The sequence below is a fragment of the Plectropomus leopardus genome, chromosome 12 (assembly GCF_026936395.1).
Source record: "Plectropomus leopardus strain MGB_pleo_1.0 chromosome 12, ASM2693639v1, whole genome shotgun sequence".
Classification (NCBI taxonomy): domain Eukaryota; kingdom Metazoa; phylum Chordata; class Actinopteri; order Perciformes; family Serranidae; genus Plectropomus; species Plectropomus leopardus.
Window position 1 is genome coordinate 9,151,996 of NC_142187.1, and position 25,436 is coordinate 9,177,431.

At 37.3% G+C, this 25,436-nt stretch overlaps 1 protein-coding gene across 4 annotated transcripts in view; it reads right to left on the bottom strand.

Annotated features, from left to right (window-relative positions):
- Positions 1–9,103: 9,103 nt before the first annotated feature.
- The window catches only part of zmynd11 (zinc finger, MYND-type containing 11), a 33,789-nt gene continuing 17,456 nt past the window's right edge, over positions 9,104–25,436 (bottom strand). For 2 of the 4 annotated variants that reach the window (XM_042497123.2, XM_042497120.2), the window contains 12 exons: positions 24,522–24,683; positions 23,794–23,871; positions 20,819–20,911; positions 19,754–19,841; positions 18,829–18,884; positions 18,523–18,600; positions 17,624–17,742; positions 16,916–17,288; positions 14,872–14,946; positions 14,173–14,451; positions 13,881–14,066; positions 9,104–13,466 (listed from right to left, as the gene is read on the bottom strand). In XM_042497123.2, the coding sequence (XP_042353057.2) occupies positions 13,344–13,466; positions 13,881–14,066; positions 14,173–14,451; positions 14,872–14,946; positions 16,916–17,288; positions 17,624–17,742; positions 18,523–18,600; positions 18,829–18,884; positions 19,754–19,841; positions 20,819–20,911; positions 23,794–23,871; positions 24,522–24,683 (1,710 nt within the window). In that variant the 3' untranslated portion in view covers positions 9,104–13,343. The remainder of the gene's footprint in view (positions 13,467–13,880; positions 14,067–14,172; positions 14,452–14,871; positions 14,947–16,915; positions 17,289–17,623; positions 17,743–18,522; positions 18,601–18,828; positions 18,885–19,753; positions 19,842–20,818; positions 20,912–23,793; positions 23,872–24,521; positions 24,684–25,436) is intronic. The other 2 variants (XM_042497122.2, XM_042497121.2) reach the window with 2 other exon arrangements.

Sequence of the window (25,436 nt, forward strand, 5' to 3'; positions counted from 1 at the left end):
GAAAATTTTCCATACTATAGCCTTGCCTTTTCGGTCAATTTTTTAAACATGCATTTTTATGGTGTTTTTTGCAATTTTTGATTGATTCTATGCTATGGCGTGTCTTTGCACGCTAGTTTATGCTGTTTTGAAGTGTTTTCAGCTGTTTTTGGGACATGTCATATTTTGACATTTTTTCCATACTATAGCCTTGCGTTTTTGGTCAATTTTGTAAACATGCATTTTTATGGTGTTTTTGGGCGGTTTTTGATACATTCTCTGCTATGGCGTGTCTTGGCACGCTAGTTTATGCTATTTTGAAGTGTTTTCAGCTGTTTTTGGGACTTGTCATATGTTGACATTTTTTCCATACTATAGCCTTGCGTTTTTGATCAGTTTTTCAACATGCATTTTTATGGTGTTTTTGGTAGTTTTTGATTGACTCTATGCTATGGCGTGTCTTGGCACGCCAGTTTATGCTGTTTTGAAGTGTTTTCAGCTGTTTTTGGGACATGTCATATTTTGACATTTTTTCCATACTATAGCCTTGCCTTTTCGGTCATTTTTTCAACATGCATTTTTATGGTGTTTTTTGCAATTTTTGATACATTCGATGCTATGGCGTGTCTTGGCACACTAGTTTATGCTATTTTGAAGTGTTTTCAGCTGTTTTTGGGACATGTCATATTTTGAAAATTTTCCATACTATAGCCTTGCCTTTTCGGTCAGTTTTTCAACATGCATTTTTATGGTGTTTTTGGCAGTTTTTGATACATTCGATGCTATGGCGTGTCTTGGCACGCTAGTTTATGCTATTTTGAAGTGTTTTCAGCTGTTTTTGGGACATGTCATATTTTGACATTTTTTCCATACTATAGCCTTGCCTTTTTGGTCAATTTTTCAACATGCATTTTTATGGTGTTTTTTGCAGTTTTTGATTGATTCCATGCTATGGCGTGTCTTGGCACACTAGTTTATGTTGTTTTGAAGTGTTTTCAGCTGTTTTTGGGACATGTCATATTTTGACATTTTTTCCATACTATAGCCTTGCCTTTTCGGTCATTTTTTCAACATGCATTTTTATGGTGTTTTTTGCAGTTTTTGATTGATTCCATGCTATGGCGTGTCTTGGCACACTAGTTTATGTTGTTTTGAAGTGTTTTCAGCTGTTTTTGGGACATGTCATATTTTGACATTTTTTCCATACTATAGCCTTGCCTTTTCGGTCAATTTTTCAACATGCATTTTTATGTTTTTTTGGGCAGTTTTTGATACATTCTCTGCTATAGCGTGTTTTGACACGCTAGTTTATGCTGTTTTGAAGTGTTTTCAGCTGTTTTTGGGACATGTCATATTTTGACATTTATTCCATACTATAGCCTTGCCTTTTCGGTCATTTTTGCAACATGCATTTTTATCTTGTTTTAGGCCACTTTTGATGCATTATATGCTATGGCGTGTCTTTGCATGCTAGTTTATGCTGTTCTGAAGTGTTTTCAGCTGTTTTTGGGACATGTCATATTTTGACATTTTTTCCATACTATAGCCTTGCCTTTTCGGTCATTTTTTCAACATGCATTTTTATGGTGTTTTTGGCAATTTTTGATTGATTCGATGCTATGGCGTGTCTTGGCACGCCAGTTTATGCTGTTTTGAAGTGTTTTAAGCTGTTTTTGGGACATGTCATATTTTGACATTTTTTCCATACTATAGCCTTGTCTTTTCGGTCAATTTTTCAACATGCATTTTTATGTTTTTTTGGGCGGTTTTTGATACATTCTCTGCTATAGCGTGTTTTGACACGCTAGTTTATGCTGTTTTGAAGTGTTTTCAGCTGTTTTTGGGACATGTCATATTTTGAAAATTTTCCATACTATAGCCTTGCCTTTTTGGTCAATTTTTCAACATGCATTTTTATGGTGTTTTTTGCAGTTTTTGATACATTCGATGCTATGGCGTGTCTTGGCACGCTAGTTTATGCTATTTTGAAGTGTTTTCAGCTGTTTTTGGGACATGTCATATTTTGACATTTATTCCATACTATAGCCTTGCCTTTTCGGTCATTTTTGCAACATGCATTTTTATCTTGTTTTAGGCCACTTCTGATGCATTATATGCTATGGCGTGTTTTGACACGCTAGTTTATGCTGTTTTGAAGTGTTTTCAGCTGTTTTTGGGACATGTCATATTTTGACATTTTTTCCATACTATAGCCTTGCCTTTTCGGTCATTTTTTCAAAATGCCTTTTTATGATGTTTTCGGCCATTTCTGATGCATGTTGTGCTATGGCGTGTTTTGACACGCTAGTTTATGCTGTTTTGAAGTGTTTTCAGCTGTTTTTGGGACATGTCATATTTTGACATTTTTTCCATACTATAGCCTTGCCTTTTCGGTCATTTTTTTCAACATGCATTTTTATGGTGTTTTTGGCAATTTTTGATACATTCGATGCTATGGCGTGTCTTGGCACGCCAGTTTATGCTGTTTTGAAGTGTTTTAAGCTGTTTTTGGGACATGTCATATTTTGACATTTTTTCCATACTATAGCCTTGTCTTTTCGGTCAATTTTTCAACATGCATTTTTATGTTTTTTTGGGCGGTTTTTGATACATTCTATGCTATAGCGTGTTTTGACACGCTAGTTTATGCTGTTTTGAAGTGTTTTAAGCTGTTTTTGGGACATGTCATATTTTGACATTTTTTCCATACTATAGCCTTGCCTTTTCGGTCATTTTTTTCAACATGCATTTTTATGGTGTTTTTGGCAATTTTGATTGATTCTATGCTATGGCGTGTCTTGGCACGCCAGTTTATGCTGTTTTGAAGTGTTTTAAGCTGTTTTTGGGACATGTCATATTTTGACATTTTTTCCATACTATAGCCTTGCCTTTTTGGTTAATTTTTCAACATGCATTTTTATGGTGTTTTTGGCAATTTTTGATACATTCGATGCTATGGCATGTCTTGGCACGCCAGTTTATGCTGTTTTGAAGTGTTTTCAGCTGTTTTTGGGACATGTCATATTTTGACATCTTTTCCATACTATAGCCTTGCCTTTTCGGTCATTTTTTTCAACATGCATTTTTATGGTGTTTTTGGCAATTTTTGATACATTCGATGCTATGGCGTGTCTTGGCACGCCAGTTTATGCTATTTTGAAGTGTTTTAAGCTGTTTTTGGGACATGTCATATTTTGACATTTTTTCCATACTATAGCCTTGCCTTTTCGGTCATTTTTGCAACATGCATTTTTATCTTGTTTTTGGTCACTTCTGATGCATTATATGCTATGGCGTGTTTTGACACGCTAGTTTATGCTGTTTTGAAGTGTTTTCAACTGTTTTTGGGACATGTCATATTTTGGAAATTTTCCATACTATAAGCCTTGCCTTTTCAGTCAATTTTGTAAAGATGCATTTTTATGGTGTTTTTTGCAGTTTTTGATTGATTCTATGCTATGGCGTGTCTTGGCACACCAGTTTATGCTGTTTTGAAGTGTTTTCAGCTGTTTTTGGGACATGTGATATATTGACATTTTTTCCATACTATACCCTTGCCTTTTTGGTTATTTTTTCAACATGCATTTTTATGGTATTTTTGGCCGTTTTTGCAATAATCTATGCTATGACGAGTCTTTGCAGGCTAGTTCATATTGTTTTGAAGTGTTTTCAGCTTTTTTGGGGACATGTCATATTTTTACTTTTTTTTTAACAAGCTATCTCATCACGCCTCTCTATGAGCTATAACAAGTAGTTTTCAGCAATTTTTGGGACATGTCATAACTTGAGATTTTTGCCATACGATACATGGTTTTTGGAGCTTGTTTTTCAACATGTTATATTATGAGTTTTTGCCTTTTTTGGTCCATTTTTCAACATGCCAATTTATGGCATGTGTCTTGAAGAATAATAAGCGGTTTTTAGTCATTTATCGGACAGATCAACATTTGAGATTTTTTGCCATACCATAGCATGCAGTTTTTGGAAAATTTTTCAACATGCTATATTATGACTTTATGGCCTCTTTGTGGCCCTTTTTTCAACATGCTATGCTATGGCATGTCTATAACAAGCGGTTTTCAGCCATTTTTGTGACATTCCGAAATTTGAGATTTTTCACCATACTATAGCATGTGATTTTTGGCCAATTTTTCAACATGCTGTATTATGACTTAATGCACGTTTTTTTCTTCCTTTTTTCTACATGCTATGCTATGGTGTGTTTCTATGTACTGTAATAAGAGATTTTCATCTATTTTTGAGACAGGTCAAAATTTGAGATTTTTTGCCATACTATAGTATGCGGTACTTGGACATTTTTTAAACCTGCTATAATATGACTTTTTCTGTTTTTCTGGCCCTTTTTTTCAACATACTTACTCTGGCTAGTTTTCAAAATTTGTCAAAAAAAAATTGAGATTTTTGCCATACTATACTATGCAGTTTTTGCTAATTTTTTCAACTTCCTATGTTATGACATTATGGCCTATTTTTGACAATTTTTTCAACATGCTATGCTATGGCGCTTCTCTAAGAGCCATATTAAGTGTTTTTTAGCCATTTTTGGGACATGTCAAACTTTGTGATTTTTCGGCAATACTATACTATGGGGTTATAGGCCATTTTTTGAGGTTATTTTTGACATTGGTTGTTTTTGGTCATTTTTTCATCATACATACATACATACATCACAGTATACTCTGCTACAACTTTTTATGTCGTTTTGGATGCCTTAGCATTGTATGAGTTTTTGGCCTTTTCTAACAACATACTATGGGATGAATTTTTCTGCCGTTTTTGATGACAGATTGCTGTTTTGGACATCATCATAACATGATTTTTTTATACTGTTCTGGACGACATACTTCTGTATGACTCTTTCGTGCCATTTTCAACACACTATAATATGACTTTTTTATACTATGACTCATTCAGCACAATTTTAGACATGTTACTTTTTTGACATGCTATTACATGACATTTTAGCAGTTCTTCTTGCTACATTATTCTATGACTGTTTTTGAAAGGTTTTCTTTGTTTCTTTCTTACTATAGAAGGATTTTTTTTTGTCATTTTCACATACCTTACTTAAGGTTTTGGTTGTGTTTTCCAACACAGTATACTATGATGTTTTTGGCAGTTTTTCTTTGTTTCTTTCATACTAAAGTATGGTTTTGAGCAGCTTTTTTTGACATACCTTACTATGACTATATTATACTATTACTTTTTTAAGCATTGTTTTCATATAATATACTTAAAGTCTTGAGCAGTTTTTTTATATGTTAAACTATGCCTTTTTGAGGAGTTTTTTGTAAACACAATTTCATTAATATCAGTTTGGACATCATGTACTGTGATTCTTTTTTGACATACAATACTATGCTTTTAAAGTGGTGTTTTCGTCAAACTCTGCTATGACTTTTGTTTTCGACATACTATTCTATGATTTGTTGAGCAGTTTTTTAGACAAACTATTGAACTACTAACTATCAAACTACTACTATGACTTTTTTTTTTGACATATGTCAATGATTTTTTACAGTTCTTGATGTATTAAGCAGTGGCTTTTTTCGACATACTATACTATGAGTTTTTTTGCCAGTTTTTTCATCATTCATCATAGATAGATATATAATTTTTTTGCAGTTTTTTGACATACTTAACTAGACTATAGTTACTATAAACTATACATACTGTAATATGATGTTTTAGCCTTTTTTCAACATACTGTGAGTTTTGGCAGTTTTGTAGATACTAGATTGTGCCTTTTTGAGCAATTTTTTGACAGACTATTTCATTTCTTTTTGTCAGTTTTTTTTTCTGTTTGTTTTTGTTGGGTTTTTTTTTACATGATTTACTGTTAATTTTCTTGGACATACAATACCATTACTTTTTAGGCATTTTTTTCAACATGCTATATTATTATTTTTGTTTTTTCAACATACCATACTATGACCTTTCAGCTTTTTTTCAACATGTTATACGATGACCTTTTTTCAGTGTTTTTTGACATGATAGTCAGTGTTTTCAACATGTTTATGCTATGATTTTTTGCAGTTTTTTTCGACAATCTATATTATATTTTTTGTTTTATTATGTTATTATGCTTTTGATGTGGTATACAATGCCTTTTTTTTCGTTTTCTGACATTCTATACATTTTTTCCCGATATAATATACGATAACTTTTTTCAGGTTTTTCAACATGCTATACTACATTTTTTTTAGATTTTACATTTTTTAGTATTATTACTATTTTTTTTTTTTTTTAAATTGGGTGTACTATAGTTTGAATTTTCTTCAACATGCTATTCTATGACTTTCATTTCAATTTTCTTGAAATACTGTACTACTTTTTTTCACTTTTTTCACACATTATACTATGACTTTATTACGTTTTTTCCATATACTATACTGACTTTTTTTCATTTTTTCAACATACTATACTATGACTTTTTTTCCGACATACTACACTGATTATTTTAATTTTCAAAATGCTTTCAAACTGCCATTTCGAAGTACTGTTGCCATGATGGGGCACACTTTCTCTGAACTGTGTTTGGGCGGCTGTCTGTCAGGTGGAATCTACATGAATGCAAGGACCTAGGGCTTCCCGGCAGAGCCTTAATTTGTAAGATGATGGTTGTTCAAAGGAAAAAGCTAGCATTATGTTTTTCTTATTGTCATCAAATCATCAAATTAATTAGCAACAGAGGAGGAAAATTAAGGTTTTGGATATACACATAAGTATTTTACTTAGGTGCTGAAAGTTGCTATTTAAATGGGATTTGTTGTCAAGCAGAAAAGTATGGAAAATTAGACTGGTCCTGGAAGATTAGTGTTTTGCTCTGTAGCATTAGAAATATTTAAGAACAATTGTATTTGTTAGTGATTAACAACTACAGCTTCCGAGAGGGTTTAAACCATGGAGGCACTGATAGGAGATGTAGTTGTTGTACACCAACAAAAGAACTTGTTTACCGAGATTAAAAAGAAAGAAATTCTGTCTTACCTGTAGTTGTTTCTTGTTATGCAGGTAGTTATTTGTCCTTGTCCGAGCTTTAAGACGTCCATCTCTGATACACTATATGGACAAAAGTATTGGGCCACCTACACATTATACTTACAGGAGCTTTTAGGACATCCCAATCTAAATCCATAGGCATTAATATGGAGTTGGTCCTCCCTTTACAGCTATAACAGCTTCCACTCTTCTGGGAAGGCTTTCTACAAGATTTTGGAGTGTGTCTGTGGGAACTTTTGCCCGTTCACCCCGAAGAGCATTTGTGAGGTCAGACACTGATGTTGGATGAGAAGGCCTGGCACGCGATCTCAGCTCTGGTTCATCCCAGAGGTGTTCGATAGGGTTGAGGTCAGGACTCTGTGCGGGCCAGTCAAGTTCTTCCGCACCAAACTCCTCCAACCATGCCTTTATGGACCTTGCTTTGTGGGGGACGTTCCCCAAACTTTTCCTACAAAGTCGGAAGCATAGAACTGTCCAAAATGTGAGCTGCAAATGTTTAGACATTTTGGACAATTCTATAGTGGGTGAATTTCTATAGTGTAAATCCCGGTGTCTCTGACATACTGCAATGTTGTCATAATTAGTATTATTACTTAATATTGTAGTTAAATTAATCTTCCAGTTAAACCTTGTTACTTGTTCTGATCATTGCGCAAGGGGGGGGGGGCAGAGAAACAACGCCATACCATTATCCCTCCTCCTCAAACTTTACAGTTGGCATAATCCAGTCAGACAGGTATAATTCTCCTGGTATTGGCTATACCCAGACTCATCCATCAAACTGCCAGATAGAGAAGCGTCATCCATCAGTCCCAGGAAACACGTTTCCACTGCGTCCAGTGGCGGCGTGCTTTACACCACTCCAGCCGTCGCTTGGCATTGTGCTTGGTGATTTAAGGCTTGCATGCAGCTGCTCGGCTGTGGAAACCCAGGCCACGAAGCTCCCGGTGCACAGTTTATGTGCTGATGTTAATGCCACAGGAGGTTTCGCGATGGCGACTTTTGCGCACTATGCGCCTCAGCACTCGGCGACCCCGCTCTGTAACTTTGCGTGGCCTGCCACTTCGTAGCTGTGGTTCCTAAACGCTTCCACTTTACAGTAAACACATCGTGGAGTATCAAGGAGCAGGGGCGTCATAGTGGGGGGAAAAGTGGGACTGACTACCCAGGGCCCAAGTGGGGAGGGGACCCTTATTGGGCCTGAAATAAAAATTATTTTTTTATTTTCATTTTTTTCTCTTTAAGTAGTGACTGCAATAAGTTAACTAAAATTGTCTGAGTTAATGAACAAACATTCAGAATTCCTTTCTAGAAAAAATGTGGAGTCTCTCTCAGAGGCCCCTCTCACATTTTTCAGGAGTGTAAAACAAAGTTATAGTTGTTTATTGCTTTTAATGGGTCATCGGGTAATGCAGGTGTGGTTATAACAATTGTACAGGGTTGGCTTGGGCCGTAGTGATGGGGCCCAATGAGATATGTTTTCATGGGGCCCAGTATTCCTGGCGACGGCCTTGTCAAGGAGGGAGGAAATTTCACAAAGTGACTTGTTGCAACGGTGACATCCTATAACAGTACCACGCTCGAATTCAGTGAGCTCTTCAGAACGACCCGTTCGTTCCAGAATGGCTGTGACGGCAGACTGCAGGCGGCGTGCTTGTTTTCATATAGTGCACTAGAATAAACAAAAATCTTAAAGGCTTCTGGTTTCATACAACTGTGGCAATGGAACTGAATGACACACCTGAATTCAGTGATTAAGAAGTGTGGCCCAATACTTTTGTCCATATAGTGTATTTAAAGGTCTTTCCAGAACCAGTCTCCAGGTTATAGCCTATCTGAGTTTTTAGAGGGACCACCTCTTTAATAGAAAGTAGTCCCAGTTAAATATCATCATCCAGAATAACCTGAATATTGCTTCTGAAAAAACGTATTATTATTATTTTTTATTATATTTAATTATGTCTTTAGATGTTGTGAGCCAATAAGTCTCAGAATTAAATAATAAATAAAACAGTATTGTCCAATACAGATGTATTTCTCTCTGATTATGGAAAGAAAAAAAAAAAGTTGAAATTTAACAACAAAAACTAGAAACACAATAACTTGTTGATACATTTATTTCCTCCATGTTAGCACATAGAATATATTTATATACATATTGCTAGCTAAAGCATCAAAAAAAAAGAAAAGAAAAAGAAGAAATATTGGGAGCATAGAAAATGTTTAGCCACAGTTAATAGTTTACATATGGACAGAACATAAGATGACCTACAGGAGGTGAGGACAGAGTTAAATTTACACTAATTTTATTCCAGTTAGATGTACATTAAATACTGTGCGAGTACAGGGATGATGTCATCTAGTAGTCCCATAGTATTTTGTACTGTAATACTGTGGAATAACAACAGCGAAAAGTTGGGTTCGGGATGACAATCTAATCAATTTACTCACTTTTTCAAGCTGAAAGCGGCTTCAAAAGATTTTAGCTCGACTGAAGTTCCAGAAAAATAAAAGATCATTGTCATATTGCTTTACTCTGATGGAGTGCAACTATGTCTTTTTTTAACATGAGGAAAGGAAAAAAGGAAGCTGGAGATACACACACCTTTACTCATGCAGCTGAAAAAAAACAGATATAAACTGGAATGACATCAAAAAGTTTTCCAAAACTTTTCACACTCAATCTTTTTTTAACGGCTGGATGGACAAATATAAAAAAGTCACTTAAAAAAGATGTGTGTAACATAAAACATGTAACCTTGAACAAGTGTGTTGGATGGGGAGAACGTAATCAATTTATTGGCTTGGTTTCAACATGAAGTTTTGGAAATATTTGAAAGTAACCAAACCGCTCATGTGCTGAGCCTGTGTCGGGAACAACGGAAGCTGATATGATTAACGGTTGTACACTGTACAAAACTAGAACTAACAGTCATCCAGATCACTGTGAACACAGAAAGAAAAACAACAGAAATCTAATATCTGTGGATCCATTTACAATGTACATATAATATGAAGGAGGAGATATTTATTTACATGTAGTGCAATGATGATAAAAGAAAGAAAAAGCCTGCAGAAAACTGTGATAAAACACAAGAGAACATTAGAGAACTCTTCCAGAAATCCAAAATAAATCTTAAGTTGCTGGATGAGAGGAGAGACGACAAACTGTACAACAACATGTTACATCTTAAAGTGATACACTTAAATGAGTTTCCAAAGAAAGACAAGTGAGAAAGTCTGGAACAACAGTTACCGTAAATTCTCTAACAGTGGGCCGTTTTCAAACATTGTTTGTTCCTATAAAATAGTATTTTTTTCATCAAACCCCATAAAAATAAAAAAATAAGCATTTACTAACAAGTTTTGTGTGTGTATCAGAGCCTAATTTATCTTCTTCCTCTGTGCCATAGAGCTCCATTGTCCTAGGTGACATGTTCCTTCATTAATAAAAACAACTAGTGACCAGCTTTATTAGGAAATCATTCAACCTTTTTCAACTGATAATTAAAAACAATACACATGTGTTTAAAGATTATCATCCTTAGTAGGACAAAGTGAGCTCGGTCAGATGCTACCAAGTGACATTTTGGTTTTTTTAATGGGAGGTTGTTTTTTTGTTTTTGTTTATTAAAATAATCAATTCTAAAATAACACCAGATTTTTATGAAGCTCAACACTTCCTGTACATATTTCACAATAAATGCCTTTCAAGGTAAAAAACAAAACACAACTATACAACAAGGTCCCAATTCCATACATCACACAAATCCTATGCAAGTTTTGAGTCAAGTTTATTAAGAAAATGTATTTGCAACAAGTTGATAATTGCTAAACCAAATTTAGAAAAATAAATAAAGTTCCATCCGCTTAAACGTCATGATTTGATGCTTTTCTCTCTTTTTTATAATAATGCAAAGTGAGTATCTTTTGGTGTTGAAAAGACAAAACAAGTAATTTGACGAATTCAAGGACCTGTCTACTATTTTCTGACACTTGATTGATCAGCCAAACAAATGAAATAATGGACAGATTAATCAATTAGGTGAATAATAATTAGTTGCAGCCCCAGTGTGACACAAAGGAACTGGAGGAGCCACTCTGGTGGTGCTCCAAGAACATCTCAGAGAAGAAAAAATAACTATTACGTTTTTCTGAATAATATTTCACTTATTATTAACAACTGTCAACTGATTTGCATGTACTGCATAACTTCCTACACAGAGAGCAATATTAGGAATAAGTGCATACTTGATTCTGCAGGTACGCAGTAATATGGAATTGAGACATTGTTCTGTCTACTTGATAGAAGTATTTGGCTGTTGTATTGCATTATTTACTCCTTAACAGAAGAGTGACATGATTTCTTGTATTCTAACCGCAGAGAACATTAACCATTATAATTCATATTGTTTACAATTAGTATAAAGTGTGAAATTTGCACCTGAAATGATGAAGGGAGTTTTGAGTTTTCAAAAAGAGCAAAAAAGGAGCGACAACTGAAATGTTATAAAAGCCAGATATATAAGTCTGGTTCTCTTTTTTCAGCTAACATGAATAAAAATGTTCTGCCCGCTATGTGAGAATTTACGGTATTTTATTTGTCATACGTTAACAGAAGCACAAACTGATTGACAGCTATCTCTGTGTGAGAAAAAGTGATGCATCCACACAGTAACTCAATTATTTTCCTCCGTTCAGTCAATCTTCATAACTGAGGAAACAGTCAACAAACTTTAAAAGCGTCACACTTCTCAAAGAAAATAAAAAAAACGGCAATTTTATTGCCTCTTTAAAAAAAAAAAAAAAAATCCAAGCACCATATTTATACACCATCAACACTCGACATCCTGCACGGGGAGAACAATAGAAAAGATTTGCTTGATCATTCACATTTGCATAAAGTTTTATATTGGTCCATCCGTCGTCACTGCTTATTAAACACCAGCAAACTTCTGGTCTTTTAACATTTTTTTTAGCTTTACCGTAATGTGTGAAAAAAGACAAACTATGAAACTATCAACATGCATGTCGCCTTACTGGAAGTAAGAGGATGAGAAAAGAAAAAGAGAAACAGGCACTGACCACCAACTACAGCATAGTGAAAGAGTCACTTCAGGTTAAGAAAAGAAAAGAGAATGAATTTTTCGAGTGTACATCACCATAAAAATGACACTGACGACGCTCTCAAAAATATACATATTATTTTAAGGTTTTTAGGAGGACGCAGGAGGAGGGAGAACACACCAGATCTTCTCAGATAGGTAAAACAAAATGTGGTTTTTTTGGCAATATTACAAGCATTTGAGTTGTTAAGAAAAAGAAGTGTGCAAAAAAGTGGAAAAACTGTCAAACCATGGAACCTCTCTAAGATCCAGCTCAGGAAAGATTGTTTTACATTTCCCCAATTTAGAACTAATTAAAATCTTTCTCTTTTTAATCTGATTCATAAAAAGTAGCCTAGTAGAAAACAAAAAAAAATCCCAAATGTGCATAATATTAATTATAATAATATTACATGGAAGATTTATTTTGTCGGCATTTTTAAGGCCGACCTCATGACCCTGTTCCCAATAAGTGACTTAAGATTTTAGGTAGAAATGATAAAAGGTGCTATCCACCGCAACAGTTTCATGAAAAAAAATAAAATATATTAACGTCAGTGAGCCATGTCGTCCACAAATCCATATCATATGCAGTTTTTTGTCATTTTTTAAATAGGTTTTCTCTAAGAAAGCGGAGCTAGTTCGATGCTGCGATAGTGCTTACGGTATCTTTTCATTTTTCTTGTAAGATCGACGGTGTGTATTTGTAGCATTTACAGTAAGAAAAGTGATTTTTGTTTTAAAAATTCAGGTAATAAAATGTATTCAGTTAACGCTCATCTGTTACTACACACTTAAATAACACATTCTCTGACACAAGCTCAAAATTAGCACTTCAGTAAAGAAAAAAAAAAGGAAAAATCTGAGAAAAAATAAAACGACAAAAAATCATACCATAACTCTGCATTCGAGCCATGCTCTTGAGCAATCTGTTCACGATTCAGAGGAAAAAAAACATAAAATATAGAAAGAAAAATCAATACAATGGGTACATTAAATAATAGAAACAAAATGAAAACAAAAAAAGGGAACAAACTGCTCTTTTCACGCAGAAAACATTGGGTCCACAAAGTTTTCAGGAAGGCAAGTAGAGAAGCAGGAAGGAGGGAGGTGTGTGTGTGTGTGTGTGTGTGTGTGTGTGTGTGTGTGTGTGTGTTGTAGACACTGACTGACAGGAGAAGGAGAAGGCGAGAGCCAATGGCGTACTGTGTAAGGTCAGAAGGGGGTGGGGCGTGTTCATCTCTTCCTGCGACAGGTGCGTTTGTGGTCGGCGTGCCAGTGCTCCTGCTGACACTTGATGGAGCAGTACGAGGTGTTCCAGCAGCAGTGATACATGGCCTCCTCCTCACAGTTATAACACTGGAAACAACAAGCAGCAAGTCAACTTCAGGACACATATAAACGAAAACAGTTTTAAAAGCAAGAAAGAAAGGAGTCATTTTTTTCTTCTTTTAAATGCTGTTTTGTATCATTCTCTGTCTCCTCTCTAAACTCTGACTTTTTTGCGGGTCTGTGAACACAGCGCAGGCAGAGCGCTCCATGAGTTCTTTTGTTCCTCAGCAGCAGTTTGTCACTTGCAGGGTGGATAACTGATCTGTCGATCGGATCAGATCGATGGATGAGAGGAGCAGCTGTTTCAATAATATTACTGAATGAGTCTGCTCACAATGCTGTCTTCAGCTCAAACAATGACATTTTAGTTTGTATCATAAACATTCAAACTTGCAGAACTGAATATGCCAGTGTCAGACAGCTCTTCAGTACAGCACTCACCCACTGCTTCTTCTTGGTTTGGGAGATGAGCTGTTTGTGTTGGGCCACCACCTTCTTCACCTCCTCCACCAGCTCCTCTTTACACTTCTCCTTCACCTGCTTACACTTCCTCTCCATCTCCGCCTGAGCTCCAGCCACCGCCTTACTCACCGCCTGCCGCTTCTCCTCCTCCATCTCCGCTCGGAGCTGAGAGGACAGACACAGGGGGACAGAGACAGGCTGGGTTTTAAGCTTTTTCTTTTTTTACTCTTACAGACACAAACCTTTCTCGATCGTCAAACACAAGACACACCTTCTCCAGAGCCTCTCGGACGACCCTCTCTGTCTCCCTCTTGTTGTCGGCCTTCATCATCTCCTTGACGTCGTTGAAGACCTTGGTGTACTTCTCGTGGCACATGTTCTGGCAGGCGCCGTCGCTGTTGGTCTGTGTGCCGCGGTGCAGCGTGCGCGGGGAACCTCCGCTGGCTTTCTTAGTCTGTGTGGACACCGACAGCTTCTCGGGCTGCTGGGGCGCCGAGGACACGGGGATCTCCTGGCTGGAGCTGACCGCCTCCATCTCTGGCTCCGGGTCCTGGTGGAGAGACAAGCATTAAATCTCAGATTTGAAGTCAGATTTTAAAAAAGACACAATTCTTAGGTGTTTTTGAAAAAATATTACACACAGGATTGCTGCAGGGTTCAATTTAAGAATTGAATTACACAGAGTGCAATTTTATACCTGTTTCACTGTCAAAAAGTATGAGAATATGCCGACAGGGACGATATGACCTAGACTTATTTGTCATTATATCATTATATTTCAGTATTTAGTAATTTTTCAAGCAACAAACATTTTTTCTGAGGACAAAGATTTACATACAAACCTGAAAAGTTTTTATCTGTACAAATCTTGCAATTTCTCTCTTCAATAGACATACTCTAACCAAAATAGACAGTAAACTACTTATAATTACTGGATAATTGTGTGTGTGATGATGTGAGTCTAATTTACACTGGCTTCTTCTTTGGGCTCGACCATTTGAGATCGACGGCTTTTCTTGGCTTTGGGCTCCAAGCTGCCTTTGAGCTGTAAAAAAGGAAATGAAAGAATGAAATGTTGAGAGAAAACAGTCAGAGACCACACTGTAGGGAAATTTATTTAAAGCATTTTACGTAATAAATAGGAGGGAAACTGGAAACTAAAAATGTTGACAAATTTCGGAAATTATTTAAAAAGTTTTTATCTATCTGCTAATTTGAAAGATGTGGTACAGCAACAAAGTCTTAAACTACTTGAGAAAATTCTATTTGAATCTGAAATTTACATTACAAAGCAAGGTTCAAAATAAGACGGAAGAGAAAATCATAAAGAACGTTTTTTTTTAATTATTGTGCTAAATGCTGTCATTACTCTCTATGTAAGAATTTATCACAGAACTTCTAAAAGAGAGCTAACTTTTAAAATATTAAAACCACTGCTGCTCAGCCAAAGTTATATAAGTTTTCATTTTTCTGCTACTTTCTTTTTATTTCTGCTTTGGTATTATAAGTTCATCATAATGTCAATGAAATAAGATTTTTTCAGCCTAAAAGTGTAAATGCTACCAAATTACCCATAAAATGTGTTGTACTAACAATGTTCAGTTCAGCCACTAGGTGGCAGTATTTGCTCTATTTTTAACTATAGTATTTTAGTATATTTTTGTATTGTACAGTTGACTTTTGTTCTATCTATCCTGTAGACCTCAACAACTTTGTTTTTAAAAAGTTTCACACCAATCTGCCTGTGTATTTTAGTTTTTTAGTCTGCATCAGATTCATGTTAATATTAACAGACCTGATATGAAGGTACAAGAAGTGAAAAACCTCGGAGAAAGTTTAACTTCTAAAGTGAAAAGGTGTGACTGTTTGATGTGCTGAGGCAGTGGTGTCAAAATGTGTTTTATCTGTGAAAATCAGCTGCTGAGAAAACAAACAAAAGATGACAGATAAACTTGATTAAATGCAAAGATTTGTTTTTTTTTTCCAATCAGCCCTTACTTTTCTGGTTCTATTACGGTCAATAATAACTTTAGAAAGATTATTATTACATCTACACAATTAGATTACAAATATGACAACAACAGCAAAATAGGAAACAGAGAGGACTTAAAACACTTCAATTTTTACGTGAGTAGAAACAAATACTGTTGGTGCGGTTAAATTTAGGTTTATGAGCAAAAAGGCAGCTGTGAAACAGGCTGTAATGTAACCACTTGGGGTTATGTTCATGTGGTCAATATATGTCCGTTAGAGTGTTTGTTTTCACCACTGACAAGCTCAGATTGTTACTGTAAGTGTATGACAAGATTATGGAAAGGATCCCTACATGAGGAGGCTGCTTGTTAAAAAGTAACACCATTTTTGTTTAAACAGAAACAGCCCCAAAATCTCTATCACGAAAGCCATCAGACTCTCTTTAAATAAGTTTGGTGATAGTGTTTTCAGGGCTGTTTCAGGTTAGACAAAAAGGATGTCACTCTTTAACAAAGAGGTCCATCTCTGTAGGGATCCTTTCAATAATGCTCTGCTCACCTGGAATAGCCCCCAAAAGGATTTGAAAACTAAGAGAACTGGTCTCTCTGCCTGGTTTTAAAGTTCTCATCAGTATAAGGGTGAATGAATGAGTAGGTACTTGGTCATTGTGCGTACAGATTTTAGTGTTTTGATTTCAGTGTTGTCAGACACTTGACAACTAATCTGACCCTTTTTGCAGCTCTTGTCCAAGCTGGAACAATTTCAAAAACCTTTGTTGCCGTTGGTCAATTTGACACAAAAACATGAAGAATAGGGTCCAGACTGCAGAATACACAGGTGGAGTCATTTGGTGATCGAGTGGCTACACTCATCTGTCAAATCAATGGCAAATTTTAAAATAAATAAATAAATCTTAAAAACAAAAACAGTGGCAAAGAAACATTTAAAAGCTTTGGGGAAAGTCTTAAATCCCAATACAGCAAAATAATAAAAGAGCAAAACAACAATATTAAAAAGAAGTGGCCGTTTACTGAACTGACCCCACTTACATGTCGGACCTGCTCGTTGCTGGTTGACGAGATGCTGGACTCTGCTTCGTCTGTCCTCTCCAGTCTGTCCGTCCTCCCGCTGCCCTCCTGCTGCTGCTGCCGCTGGCTCTGACTCTGGCTCTGGTTCTGGTTCTGGTTCTGGTTCTGATTCTGGTTCTGGTTCTGGTTCTGATTCTGCTGCGAATGCTGGTGTGATGACATGTTGCCCTCCTCCATCTTTGTTTTCCAATAGCGTCCCTCTCTCAGGAAGCGCTGGTAGACCTCCAGCTCCTCGCACGCCTTCTTCCAGCCGTTGCTGCGCTTCACCTGCAGCTGCTGGACGCTCACCTTGATGTCCTGGATGTTGTCCGAGGGGATCCACGCTCTGCGGAGGACAAGGGAAACAGTGCTCGACATTTAACAAGCAGCACTGCACCCTTATAATTCGTTTCACTACATTTCAATAGTGTTTCGGTTTGTTTTCGTTCAAGTCTTATCTTGATTTTGAATCAAGAAATTGGACTTCCTCATTCTCTAACAACACTGAAGAGGAGAGGAGAAACAATCTTCACTTTAGTGTGTCCAATTATTAAAAATGAAGATGCCCTGTAGTAATAAGGACACAACCAATCTCAACCTGAGATTCTCATGTCCTGCCAAGAACAATGGAACAGAAAAGTGATGCTGTGTGTTGTTGTGATGTCTCTCCGCTGTGCTAACCTCTGGTGCTGGTGGCCAAAGAAGCGTACGTCCACCTGGTTTTCATCCCTCTGAAGGACTTTGGCCGGCCAGTAGCCAAATCCTTTCATCTTGGCCCACACTAAGTCATGGCTGGGGCTCTGCGAGGTGACACACACACACACGCACGCACGCACACACACACACACACAAAAACTATTACACCACCAATACAACCCAGCAGCATCTTTCTAACCAGAAAAACTCAGCCACAACAACTGGATTGACTTATATGCTCAAAATACATTTAGTTCTTATTTTTGTACCATGCACAACATTTGAATGTTATGTATGCAATGTTTTATGACTGGAGCTGCATCATAATTTACATAATTACTTGCTATACTGCATTTTCTAGTTTAATGATTTTAGTCAAAGGTTGTCAGAAATAGAGACACATTTACCACTACTGGAAATGATAAGAATAATCACCATTCGATTAATCGGTAGTTAAGAATTAATTAAACAGGAGAAATTAAATCGATTAATCAGTAGGCTTTGCAATGCTGTCAAAGTATATGAAATATGTTGCTGTGAGCTTTGATTCAGGAAAAAGCGCATTTGGTATTGTTTGAAATAAGCAAAGTTTTTATGTTTTTGTTTTTCAAAAACGATTAATCTATCATTAATTTTACCAACAACTGATTAAGGAGAGTGCTTACAATTTGCAACCCTACATGCCACATACCACAACAATGTTTAAATATCTTGTGTGTCATAAAACTAAATGAGTTTAAGAAAAACAATACGGTAATTGCATCTTACAAGTGCAACAAATATTAATAGTTGTATAAATGTGATTCTTTTTAAAGAAACAAGAACATCTAAGATAAAACGGTGTGTTGCTTTGACCTGATGAGAGCAGGTTTGGATGTACTCACACAGGGGTAACAGAACCAGTTGTCTGGCCGCGCGTTCGACAGGTAGAAACAGTTCTTACACAACAACAGCTCATTTAGCTGAGGGAGGAAAGATACAGGATAAGGGAGGGAAGAGGGAGATGGAGAAGGGACAGAAAAAAAGATAGAAACGTTAAATGTACAAATACTTTTGACAACCTTTTGAACAAATCTGGACTTAACACATTTAAAATCAAAGAAAATGTATACTAATAAGCTCTTCACTTAGACACTAATCCAAATGTCACTGCTCTTAACTGTGAGAGAGATCAAATAAAACAACGTTACCTCGTGGCATGTGTCGCTGAAGAGCAGCCGTGCGATCTCCGCCTGGTCGCTGTGAACTGCAAAAAAAAACAAACAGGCGATGCTCAGCGAGAAAGTCAGCAAGAAAGAAAAGGTAAACTTTAATCAAGAGTGGAATAATATCTTTAAGTATATGTTTAGAAGAAAGGACATCAATTAGGATTGATAACACAAGTGATTTTTCTTTAAATGAGATGATGATTCATTTACAGCTAGTTTACCACATTTTCTAGGAGGATGATGAAAGCCACATAAAATGATGCCTTCATTCAGAACATCCTATGAAGTAAAATGGACTTTCTGGCTTGTTATAATTTATTCTTCGAAAAGGGACTTAAAAGTCATTTTTCGATCACCAATGGACTAAGAACAAAAAACTAAGACATGCTGTGTAGTGTGTACTACTATCTTTTGTTTAATAACCCCTGCAATATTTCAGTTATAAAATTCCCAGATATCCTCGTACATCCACGGACAACTGAGCAAATGCTTCCTGTTTGGGTAAGTCTTAAAATAAAAACTTAAAAATGCATAAATTTCCACATACAGTTCGGCTCACTACTTTTTACTTGAGAATGGTCTTGTATCAACTGTCAAATGTCTTTTCTGAGTCTTTATCTTGTTTATTTATTGTTTGATCAGATTCATGATTTCAAAATCACAGTTTCTGTTTCTTGTACAACTGCTTATGTGAAACAAAAATCAACTTCAACCAAATTTAGTATGTTTTATTTAATAAAAAAGGGGTGTTTTGTTTGTTTTTTTTTTAATTCTTGTCATGAAGTGCCAAAAAAATTGTGCTATTGGTAAGAAACTCATTGAGCCAACTCACTGTTTCGACTGTATCAGTGTTTCTATCAAATGTTAAACTAAACCACGGAGACAACATGTTGGAACTTTGACCCACCTCCATAAAGGATGGCAGTGTTGTGAACAATCAGCTGAGCATCTGCTTTGAACTCTTCAAAGGTTTTATACTTTCCTTCAGACAGGTTCTGAGAGACAAACACAGAGAGAAAGACAGACGGAGAAAAAAATGAAGAGAGACAGTTGGTCAGACATAGAGGGAACAAGTACAAAGAGGTCTATTCACATGCTGGGCGCGTGCGTGTGTGTGTTTTTGTGAGTTTTTGACCAAACTGCATGAGGTCCAGGAGAGGGTAGCATACTCATTAACACACATACACATACACGCGCTCACACACACACACACGCACACACACACACACACACACGCTCGCACTCGCACTCGCACTCGCACACACACACACACACACACACACACACACACACACACACACACACACACACACACACACACACACACACACACACACACACACACACACACACACACACACACACACACACAGAGGTCTGGGCGGTGCTCCAGTGTGTCTGGCAGAGGTTCGGTGTGATGCACCACTGACCACAGCACAGTCCTGCCTGACCTCACACACACAAAAACTCACAAAATCTGACCACAGTGAAATCAAGTGTTACCGGTATGACCTAAAACCACAATAGATAAAAAAATAAGATAAAACAGCTCAAAAATGCAGTTAAGGTAGTTTAAAACCTTTAGCACCAGATTACAACAAAAATCTGCACTTCCTCTCAGAGTCATTACTTAAATATGACCATACAGTCATGCTACACATACTCTTACATTCTCTGTGATTTACACTTTCCAGTGACATCATTATTTTCACTACAAATAATCATCCATATATAAGTCAAATGCAAAAAGGAACTTGTAATGTCTTATTCAGCAGTTGTCTTTTATACTTCTTTAAAGGTTTTCAGCTACAAAGAGTATGTTCAGGGATGCTTTAATCTAGCAGTCGAAGGGGATTTGTGTAGGAGTTCAAACGCTCAGTTGAAAGAAAAAAATCAGATGAATAAATGTGTGACGTAGAAAAGAGGGTTAGATAATAGGACATAATGGTTTCAGAGAATGCGTGATGGTCACCTCGTGGATGTCTGAGACTTCCAGCGCAGTGTGGATCAGTCGTTTGTACATGGGATGTTTAGTGTCTTTGCCTTTCTTGTTCAGGTCCACTGCCTGCAAAAGTAGAGGAGGGATAGTGATTTAACACCACTTTATAAAGAGGAGGAAGAGGGAGGGAAGTGTAAGAGGTAAGGAATGGAGTAATGAAGCAGGGACACATGGAGATAGATGGACATGGAGGATAACTGATGAGATTTGATACCATTTTTATAGGGAGCACTGGGATGAAGGGAGACAGGAAAGGGAGAGCAAGAGAGGAGGGGAGGAAAAGTAATGAGATTTAACACAACTTTAATAGAGTGGAGAGTGAGGGAAGAAAGAGAAAGGGAGGGATGGAGGGAGGGAAACAAGAGATGAGCAAGTCGACAAAGTAATCGGTGAAAAGGCAGATGAAGGGTGGGGTAATAGGAGGGGAATAAAGGATGTGTTTTCCTAAGTGGTAGAAGGAGTGAGGGTTATTGTTGGTAGTTACAGTGCTGTGAAAAAGTATTTGCCCCCTTCCTGATTTCTTACTTTTTTGCATGTGTGTCACACTCAACTGTTTCAGATCATCAAACAAATTTAAATATTAAACAAAGATAACCCAAGTAAACATTAAATGCAGTTTTTCTGATGAAGATATTATTTGTTAAGAGAAAAATATTATCCAAACCTACATTATCCTGTGTGAAAAAATAATTGCCCCCCTTGTCAAATGATGAGGTAATTGTGATTAATCATATTATTGTGGAAAACTGAGTTCAATTTCATAGCCACACCCAGGCCTGATTGCTGCCAGACCTTTCAAATCAAGAGATCACTTAAATAGAACCTGTCTGACAGGGGGAAGTCAGCCATATTGAACCCAAGACATCATGCCGCGATCCAAAGAAATTCAGAAGCAGATCAGAAGAAAGGAAATTGACATGTCTCAGTCTGGAAAAGGTTACAAAGCCTTTCTAAATCTTTGCGACTCCAGCAAACCACGGTGAGAGCCATTATCCAGAAATGGAGAAAGCATGGTACAGTGGTGAACCTTCCCAGGAGTGGCCGGCCTACAAATATTACCCCAGGAGCACAGTGACGACTGATCCAAGTCACAAAGGAACCCAGAACAACATCTAAACAACTGCAGGCCTCACTTGCCTCAGTAATGGTCAGTGTTCATGACTTAACCATAGAAAAGAGACGAGGCAAAAATGACATGCATGGCAGAGTTCCAAGGCGAAAGCTACTGCTGACAAAAAAGAACATAAAGTCTCGTCTCACTTTTGCCAAAAAACATTGTGATGATCCCCAAAGCTTTTGGGAAAATATTCTGTGGACTGATGAAACAAAAGTTGAACTTTTGGGAAGGAGTGCATCCCGTTACATCTGGCGTAAAATGAACACAGCATTTGATAAAAAGAACATCATGCCAACAGTGAAACATGGTGGTGGTAGTGTCATGGTTTGGGGCTGCTTTGCTGCTTCAGGACCTGGACGACTTGCTGTGATGAAGGAACCGTGAACTCTGCTCTCTACCAACAAATCCTGAAGGAGAATGTCCGACCATCAGTTTGTGACCTCAAGCTGAAGCGCACTTGAGGGTTTTGGAGTGGCCTAGTCAAAGTCCAGACCTGAACCCAATTGAGATGCTGTGGCATGACCTTAAAAAGGCGGTTCATGCTCGGAAACCCTCCAGTGTGGCTGACTTAAAACAATTCTGCAAAGAAGAGTGGGCCAAAATTCCTCCACAGCGATGTGAAAGACTCATTGCCAGTTATCGCAAACGCTTGACTGCAGTTGTTGCTGCTAAAGGTGGTTCAACCAGTTATTAGGTGTAGGGGGCAATGACTTTTTCACATGGGTCATGTCGGTTCAGATGGCTTTTTTTCCCTTCATAAATAAAATCGGCACTTAAAACTGCATTTTGTGTTTACTGAGTTATCTTATAAACTTATATTTAAGTTTGCTTGATCTGAAATGGCTGAGTGACAAAGATGCAAAAAAAGTAAGAATTCGGTAAGGGGGCAAATACTTTTTCACAGCACTGTACATGGGTGTAGATTTTAGAGAGAGATGCACCCCCTCCATATTGGGAACATGTGCATCCAACAGAGGACTTTAATTTTGACAAAACTGAAGACATTTCCATCTTCAATTGATGCAGAAAAGGCACAAAATGGTGCTGACGGGAAATGAAGTTTTTGACGCTCAAAATTTCCCTCACACCACCCATTTTAAATGTGTGTCCCCCAATGTTGAAACCTCAACCGTGGGCAGTTACGCTAGTCAAATATTTTATTAACACAGCAGAGGCCTCAACCACAGTTTGCAGTCTGAGTGAAGAATTAAAGCCTTTAAGCCTTCACAAATTCCATTAAAATGGGTTTCTTTTTATTTGAAGAGAGAAAAAATAATCTTTTTAAAATCTGAAAATGTTTGTTTAGCCTCCAGGCTTCTGATTGGATGGGCTGGCCTACGTGTTGGAGTGAAAGTCGGCTGTCAAGATACAAAGTAAACAAACTTGTGCTGGTATGTGACTTGGGCACTGAAGATTTAGGGCCAGTTCAAGTTGTAAAACAGTTCAAGTTGTAAAAAAACACATCAAACTAGTCCATCAATCTGTAAATCACTGCAGGGACTCACTGACTTTCATGCAATAGTACATTCATCTCATGTGATTGAAAGCTCCTGCAGCATAAGAGTGATACAGCTTTTTTTGACACAAGTCATGGTCATAATATTCAAGGATCGACCCAGTCCAACTCCAGTAAAATTAAGTACAATACAACAAATATTCACCTTGCAAAACAGTGCCGAAGTCTGCTGAAAGATAAGGGTGTTTTCTTCCTGAAGAACTATGACCAGAGGCCATAGGATTTTGAAAACTATCTGTTGTGTTGTCACATGGAGTTTTGATGGGTTGAAGCAGCGAAATGATTAGTAAAAAATAAATATCTGATTATTCTCACCCTCTCCTTCATACGCTGGACGATGAAGCGCAGGTATTTGCTCATTTCCTGTTTGTTTAGGTTCTTCTTTTTACTGCCCTGCAGGGGAACAAGGAGGGACGAGGAAAGGGAGAGGGAAAGTGTAGATTAGATTAGACTGATTTGACCCCGTAACCCAAATGCTCTTATACATCTACACACTTAAGATGTATATTTATATTGGCTGAATGTCCCTCAAACACACATGCAAACACAAAGTCAAGGGCTTTGCAGAGGAGACAGGAAGTGAAAAGAGGAACAGGGAGGGAACAGAGACAATGAGACACTGAAACAGCTACAAATAGGAGACAAAGAAAAAAATGACTGAATACTGACTGACTGAATGAATGAATAATGAATATGTTTTTGTTGTCTTTCTTTGTCAGGCGTTTTACGTTTGTATACAACTTACAGTGAAACCATATGGCAGTTTGTGGCTTTCTGCTTGCACCAACATTAGTTTAAATGGCTAATAACGACACTACATACACATTTTCTTGTTTGTTAAACATCATTACAACAAAAGTTTTTATTAGGGAAGAGATTAAGAGAAATGCAATTAACTGAAGGGAATTTCTGCAGGATAAACCTAAATTATTTGTCTCTGTCGACACTGGGTTACTATAAAAAGGTTATTACATATTATTACATGAGAGCATGAGACATAATGTTCATTAAAGAGTCAACACACCTCCTGCCTGACCACCTACCCTGCAGACGACACACTGCCAGTGGGATCCTCCATCTCTGGGCTTGAAGTCCTCCGACAGACATTTGAGGTGGTAAACCCGGAAGCAGTTGTCACATGCGAGGACGTCTCCCGGTAGGTGACACTCGAAGCAGTACCAGTCGTGGCTCTCTGCCTCCCACTCCTGCAGGGAAGACACAGCAGAACACACAGTCTGGGTGACCCCCCCCTCCAACCTGCAGACCACAGCCGGGGTGGTGGGGGGTGGGGGCAAACGACCGCCTTCGCCCTCTATCCTGAATTAAAACTGGTGCTGATCAGACCCCCTGGGAGTCGGGGTGTCACGTTTGTTCCCACGCCACTAAACAAAAGAAAAAACATCTAGCATTTTAAATCAGTTTCTTTTTGAAAAAAAATGAATTTTGGCTAGAATCGTGTTAAAAATGACCACAGGGTGTGGTCAGCTATTACGGTTTTAAATTGCACCAGGCCAACAAATCCTGGTAATCCATAGAAAGTAAGCGTTAATAAAATCAAGATAGGGTGAATGAATAATTCCAGATCTGGTAGCATGATTGTTATATCCAGGCACACCCATTGTACTTCACCTGCAACTTCTAATAACACCATTTCATTGAAATTCTACATGAGGAACTCTAAATGCAAATTTTCTAATAATAATAATAATAATAATAATAATAATAATAATAATAGTAAAAACCAGCATGTTTTACATTTCTCCTGAGTGTGAATATGAACCTAAACCAAGTGTAACAGTATCCAATGAAGTAAGAGCAAAGAAACTAAAGTGGTTTTTTTTTTTTTTAAAGCTAATTCAGACAAGTCACACTGGCCTTAGCAACAGCAGGCGCTGACAGCATAGAGCTCTAGTCATTTTGCCAAAAGGTCACCAGCTCAAATTGTGAACCACCTAAGA